General features: G+C 44.4%; 1 protein-coding gene across 1 annotated transcript in view; it reads left to right on the forward strand.

Annotated features, from left to right (window-relative positions):
• Positions 1 to 6,943: 6,943 nt before the first annotated feature.
• prmt5 (protein arginine methyltransferase 5) overlaps positions 6,944 to 7,500 on the forward strand; it is a 10,689-nt gene continuing 10,132 nt past the window's right edge. Inside the window, 1 exon segment of the mRNA XM_061253836.1 lies at positions 6,944 to 7,163. Within this exon segment, the coding sequence (XP_061109820.1) occupies positions 7,021 to 7,163 (143 nt within the window). The 5' untranslated portion in view covers positions 6,944 to 7,020.

The following is a 7,500-nucleotide window of genomic DNA, read 5'->3' on the forward strand; positions in this document are numbered from 1 at the left end:
CCTCGAATCAGTCACGACATCACATTCTATTACTGTACCTGCTCTTTACTGGTAACAATAATCTAATGTCACTTTTTACAACCCCCCCCCTCCTTTCTCCCTCCCCCTCCTCTCTCCCCTCTCCCCCCCTCCCCCTCCCTCCTCCCCCCTTCCCCTCTCCCTCTCCCCCCTTTCCGCTCTCCCTCTCCCCCTCCCCCTCACTCTTCCTCTCTCTCTATCTCCCTCTCTCTTTCTCTCAGCTGTGCGGTTTGTAAATGAGTATAGGGCAGAGCTCATTCAGAAGGTCACTGCAGATGGCTTCATAGCAGATGATCTCCGTGCCAAGAAGAAGATCCACAACGAGCATTACAGTAAGATCCGAGCTGAAGCAACCAGTCAGGATAAAATGCGGCTGATCTACAAGGCTCTGGGTTCATCTGTTGAAGGGAAAACTAGCTTCTTCCTGTTGCTGGTAGAGAAGGAACTTCCTGTCCTCCAAAATCTGGGTATGAGAACTCACCTTTGAGTGCTATCCTTCCTCTACTCTTTGCCTGCCCTGTTAACCTTTTCTCTTTTGCGCTGTGTATTTGTCTGAAATTTATAACAATTATTATATTACTGTAACAACAGGACCCAATAGAAAGACCACTAAGTAACCACAGAACTTGACAGCACTGTGCAACTTGACAGTAGCGTAGTGGTTAAGGTACATGACTGGGACCCACAAGGTCGGTGGTTCGATCCCCAGTGTAATCACTATATGATCTGCACAGCCTTTGGGCCCTTGAACAAGGCCCTTAACCCTGCATTGCTCTGCAATGTAAATGTAATGTAATGACAGTGCCTATCATATTATGGACTTCATTTTGAAAGTTACTTCAATAAGGTAAATTCCAATGGCTTTAATTTATGATAAGATGCTTAAAAAAATATTTAGCCAAACAAATCCGAGGTGCACATTAATTGTTTATTTGTTTTTCTTTCTTAGGTATTCTGCTTGGTTTTCTTATGTTCCCTGTTCATATGTGTTGATATGTCTCTTTAAAAAATATAACTGATAAGACAGTCTCTTAACCTTTCATCTTTCATTCTTAATATCTGTAGCATACAACCACAAACAACTTCTTGAAGATGAACACGCGTTTTGAGAAGAAACACTCCTACTTGGGAAAGGGGTTGTTTGATCATACCTACCTAAAAACTCCAGTCGAAGAGTTGAAGAATCAAGGGTTCAACATACGACCTAACATATCTGGAAATTGGAACATAAGAAAGATCAATGTGAATTAATGACTGCTTTACCTTTGGAACCACAGTGCTGGATCAGAAACTGGAACCCATGACTGCGGTGTCCATATGCCCACCCGTTTCCTTCTGCTCTTGTGGGTGTTGACTGGGAATCGCTGTGATAGATCTCCCAGGGGCATAGCAGGTCCATTCCTGGATAAATCCTTTCAGGAGCTCTTCAGTGGACTTACAAAGAGTGCAAATGAACACGAAAGGCTGTAATGTCATGATGAGCCTGTTTGATGTCCCAAGTACAGAACTGGAATTTCTGTACTTGGGACATCAAACAGGCTCATCATGACATTACAGCCACACTAGGACACTGAAATGTAGGGGTTCTTCAAGTGTTCATCTTCAAGGGGACTCATGACTTTCGTCGAGCCCTTTTGCTTTGTTTACTATTCGATTTATTTAGAGATGTTTAGGCAGACAGTTTGTTTTGTTCCCCCCTCCCGTTCCATCCTCCATCTCCCCATCATTGACCCTGCCACGGCCTGGCCCTAGCTAAAAAAATATTTGCCATTATATAAAACAGAAGCTGAAATATGTATAGATTGAAAGTAATTGATCAAATAACAGTTAGCTTCTTAAAATGTGCAAATTACTAGTCCCCGAATGGTTGGTGGTTCAAGCCCCAGTGTATCCAGGATAAGCTAGGCCCTTAGTCTAATCATCTGTAAGTGCCTTTGGATAAAAGCATCAGTAATTATTATTATTAGAATTGATGCTGAGTGAGATGTAAAGGTCTTTAATGCACTGAGCATTAGGCACTTAACTGAAATCTGTGAAACAGTGACTTTTTTTTTTTACAGATTTCAGTTTTTATATTGTGTTACTTTGTACTTTTTATTTATTTTTCATGTTTTTTATTTATTGTTAATATGTTGAAACAGATAACTTGTTGTTATGACTGTTCCTAGTACGAGCACATTCGCATGGTTCCTCCATTTGCAGAAAGGGAAGTAGAGAAGTATTTTTCTCATTTCTCTAAGTTGGCCCAAGGACATATGGACTTTGCAGCTGCAATGTGTCCTTACTGGTGAAGCCCAACTCTATCCTTTGCAGACAGTGCTGATTATGGTTTTGTCCGTGCTCCCATCTTGCGGCAGAAGTTCCGACATTATGCTAAGTGGAGTTTGCCAGGGAGAAGGAGCAGTTCTTTGATAGGTGGTCTATCTCTGAAGGTTGAGACTAAGGAACAACTTCACGAGATGATGGTTCTGGAGGAGTTGGTCTGCCTGAAGCCATTACCACTTATCTCAATGAACAAAGAGCCAGAAGAGTGTGAGAAGCTGCCGTCCTCGCTGACGAATTTGTGTTGACCCATAAGGTTGTGTTTGGGGGGGAAAAATGAAGGAAAAGACGGATATTGAGGCAGTTTCCGTGCCTCAAAGCCTGTTCCCACTGACCTGGTGCCATCTGTGCCGCTGGCTGAGAATGCTAGCCCAATGGTTAAGGACCCCTGAGCGATTCTGTAAATACTGCAAAAAGGAAAGGACACTGGATCTCAAATTGCCGTATTCTCAGGGAAAAACACCAGGCGGCAAAATCTGGTAATCAAAGGAATTGCACGCCATTTCTCATGAATGGCTTTGTGTCAATACCTGGCCAGAGTGGAAATGCTGTATCTGTATTCTCAGAGACGCAAGAGCTTCTCAGTCCTTCTTATTAAAGGGAGTTTTACCCATCTGAGCTGACCTCCACTGGCACAAGTGCATTAATCAGAGGGTTTGAGATGGGCTTTGTTGATGTGCCCTTACATCGTGTTGATTTAACCTCTGACTTAGTGACTGGCAGTGACGTAGTGGGAGTGTGGCAGTCCCTTCCTGTGCCTGGTGTTACATTTATTCTGGGGAACGATTTGGCAGGTGGGAATGTTTGGGGTAAGTCTGACCCACTGCCTGAGGTAGTCTCTGTGCCATTGGTGGGTGAGGGTCCAGATGAGTTGGAGCGTAAATATCCAGATGTTTTCCCTCCTGGCCCTGTTGAGGGGACCAGTGGCTTAAGTAGACGCCTCGGCATAATTTGTTGGAGCACGTCAGAATTTCGTTCTCAATTACACCGAGCCTGTGACTCGGCAAAGCAGAACCTAGAAGTTGCTCAGGGGGAAATTAAACGCTGGTGTGACCATAACGCTCAGGCCTGCAAGGTAGAGTCCGGTGATGAGGTGTTGGTTCTGCTGCCCATTGCTGGTTCTTCTCCGCAGGCTTGTCATAGCGGTCCATACATGGTGGAACATCGAGTATCCGAACGGGACTATGTTATCAAAACCCCTGATGGGCAATGGCCTACCCAAGTGTGTCACAAACATGTTCAAGCCCTACCACGTAAGGGGGCCACTGAAAAGCCTGTGTCATTGTCTGCTGTGTTTCAACCCCTTACCTTTGTCTTCCTTCACGTTCCCAGGACTGACTGTTGCCTGAACTCCACTCCTGGAGAGTGGACATCTGATTGTTATTCCCTCCCACGAATGGGCGATTGTGTGGATAGGGTGGGATCTGCCAGATTTGTCAGTAAATTCAACCTTCTGAAAGGCTACTGGCAGGTTCCATTGTCCACTCGTGCTAGGAAAATATCAGCATTTGTTATGCCAGAGAAATGCGCCTGCCACATTCCAACGTCTTATTAACCATGTTTTGTCTGGTCTGTGAGGCCCTGGTCCTTATCTTTGTTGTGTGGGTAGCAGTTGAAATTGTACTTCCCTCTAGGGTCTTTCAGTGCAGTTATGCCTGGTTATGGGTATGCACTTTGCACTTTGTTGTACGTTGCTCCGGATAAGAGCATCTGCCAAATGCCATTAATGTAATGTGAGATTTCCCAGTTTCCTGTACCAACCAGCCACCGAGAGGTACGTCGATTTTTATGTATGGCTGGCTATTACAGGAATTTCTGTAAAGATTTCTCAACTGCCGTCGCCCCGTTGACCGACCTCATAAGCCCAATGGTTTACTTCCACTGGTCTGACACCAGCCAGCAAGCATCTGAGAATGCCAAAGCCTTGCTGATCAGTGCCCCAGTGTTGGCGGCTCCAGATTTTCAAAGCCTTTCTGTCTTGATGTGGATGCAAGTGATTTTTGGGGCGGGTGCTGTCCTTCTGCAGGTTGCTCCTGATGGTGTTGAACACCCAGTCTGCTACTTCTCTAAGAAGTTTAGTCCTCCGCAGCGTACAGGCTTACCTGTGGAGGAGGAGGCACCCGCCTTGGTTCTCGCTGTCCCGCACTTTGAGGTTTATGTTGGCTCATCCTCCTGTCCTGTTGTGGTGTGCACAGGCCATAATCCGTTGGGTTTTTTTTTTTAACCAAATCAGAGGTTGATGCGATGGAGCCTTATACTATAAGCACTTAACCTCTAAATAATTCATTGTTACGTTCCACGTATGTATGTCTGTCTGTTTCCCCCCCTTAAACTCTACAGATGAAGCCATCAACCATTTCCATTCGCTGTCCCTGCTGTCCATCATCATTGCCCTGGTCCCGCCTCCACCAATCACATCCCTCTGCTTATATAAACTGTGTTGGCTGCCCTATAGGGGGCGATGCTTGACTTGCCTATTCATTCGCTTCATAACCCTGTTGTGTGCATGCGTGTTCCTCCGTTCTCCTACTCCTGTGAATGTGGTTGACCGTGTGTAGGCCCTGGGGCAGGTAAGACAGAGGCCTCTATACACTGTTGCTGCACGTAGGGTGAACCATTGTTTAGACACCTTAGGAAAGGGGTGATTGCCACCTATGTACTTTTGATTATAGAGTAGAGAGATTATTTTGTTCAGAGAACAGTTAGTATGTATTTTGTTTTTAGCTCTCTTTGGTTTTGTTCATTTAATTGATTTGGCAACACCCAGGTCCCTTGGCCTCGTACCCGATGTGTCTTTGTCTTGTGAGTTTTTGTTTGAAAACTGTAAATAGCACCGCCACTGTAAATTTTTGTAAATACACCTATTGCACCTCAAACCTGGTTTGTTCGATCATTTTTACTCCAATAGCGCTCAAATACATCCTCCCGGTCGGTCATTTTTATTTCATTATAATTTTGTTGCGTACTCCCTCCTACCCCTGGACGCCTGAGAACGTAACATTCATATCCTTGGAAAAGACAACGTCCTAGCTAATGTGTTGTCGAGGGTGTAGAGCGAGACCACACTCTTTGGGGTCTCTTGCCCTCTATCTGCCTCCATGTCTCTCTTGTCCCTACCATTCCCTTCTATTCCAATTTTCCCAGGCACTGGGGTCGTTGGACTTGTTGGGGAGTTATGGGTTGGTGAGTAGGCACTGGTTGGTGGGCAGTAGTAGGGACTGAGTCCCTGTTTATATATCTACTGTAAAAGTTTTGTAATAGGATACAATATAGATTGCCTAATTTTGTGTGTACAGGGGGCACATAACTGGGACCCGCAAGGTCGGTGGTTCGATCCCCAGTGTAACCACTATATGATCTGCACGGCCGTTGAGCCCTTGAGCAAGGCCCTTAACCCTGCATTGCTCCAGGGGAGGATTGTCTCCTGCTTAGTCTAAATCAACTGTACATCGCTCTGGATAAGAGTGTCTGCCAAATGCCAATAATGTAATGTAATTAGTCATGTGGCATTTGGTGGTGGGGGTGTTATGACCCTTGGTGTTCTGTTCTGTTTTGTCTTCCAAATAGGTAATTGGTCTCACCTGAAGGGTGCAGGGCTCTCCAAGCCAAGGACAACCAGAACTGCAGCTACACGTTGTTGCTTACTGCTATACCAATAATAAAAACTGTATTAAACCGATTTATTTGTTTGATCCCGTTTATGTTGCGATGAGCCCGGGGCTGGACGTTGTAAATATTGTTTTTGCTTATTTTATAACAGTGATTTGTATGCCAAAGAGTTAAAAAATAATAAATATTGGGGCTGCTGTCTTATTTCCTATTTTTCTTTTTAATCGATTTTAATTTCTTAATTCAAGGTTATTTAAGGTGGGCCGTAACTATAAACCACTGCCGGAAACACTGAATATGCTAGATGCTGTGTAATAACTTTGCCAAGCTCATCATCATACTAGCTAACTAGGACATTAATAATTATATCCACGTTCAGGCTTGTAGACTCATCAGCATTACAGGAAAACATTCTTCTTTTTTTTTAAGTTTATTGGTAAATGGTTGCAAGACTGAACGTGATTGGATAGGATGCATCCAGAACAAAAACACGTGGGATCGCGTTATGATATTTAGCTACGTTTCAAGACCGTATGTAGTAAAGTTATGTATTATCTTGAGTGGTTGTGTTTTTTTATTTTATTTAGCTATTTATTTTGCGAGAATGTTATTTTGTGCGGGAAAAACGGTGAAATGCCGGAAATCCGGCACCGAGCCTGAGAACTTTAAGCCCTGCATAAGTATTGATAACGTAAATATTTAACGTATGCCTGCGTATACTTGTCAATAAAATGCCATTATGAAGGAAATCGGTCTTCCTTCATTGTTGAAGTCTAATTATTTACTTATTTTTTGGACATTCTTGAATGTTTCCACATTTTAACAATCAGAAGCTCTCTCCAAATGGAGGACATTTTATTTACTTGCCATTTAATTGACACCAGTATGGATCTCATGGAATCAAAATAACTGTTCAACTCATTTGTTCCGTTTCTTCGTCGCCTCCAATGGCTTTCCGTAGTTAAAAGTCTCGCGAGAGCCATAGAGCACGAAACTGAGAGCCACATAACTTCCATTTTGGTTCATGCCTATTTGTTTCGCCTATAGGAAATCGGCGCATTGAGAGCCGGAATGTCTTCTAACGGCGTTTCGTCTCCTAGTTCGCACAACTTCATGATGGCGTCGGCGAGTACAGGGAGCCGGGTCTCCTGCGGGAGAGATTTGAATTGCGTGCCCGAGGTGGCGGATACGCTAGCGGCGGTCGCAAGGCTCGGGTAAGTTAGCCCAAACGGTATCGTTAATTTCCAAGAAATGTTTCGTTATCGGCGAATCAGAGATGGAGCTATGGATTGTCAAAGTCTCTTGCCAGTGCCTGCACGTGAGGCTTACGGGGTAGTCGCTGTCTAGCTAACTAAGTTTGATTTCTCACGTGTTTGCTAGCAGTCCAGTAGCATCGTTCGTTTAAATAACTTGTGTGAGCACAGCAGAAACGCACGATACGTCCTCCTTAGCGTTCGAAAGCACTGCCGATTAACCCCGTAGCTAACGTTGCCAGACCGTGAAAGATTACTGTAGCCCTGTAACGTTACATGATTTCAACGCTGGTGTCCC

This window comes from Conger conger, chromosome 9, assembly GCF_963514075.1.
Source record: "Conger conger chromosome 9, fConCon1.1, whole genome shotgun sequence".
In the NCBI taxonomy this organism is placed as follows: domain Eukaryota; kingdom Metazoa; phylum Chordata; class Actinopteri; order Anguilliformes; family Congridae; genus Conger; species Conger conger.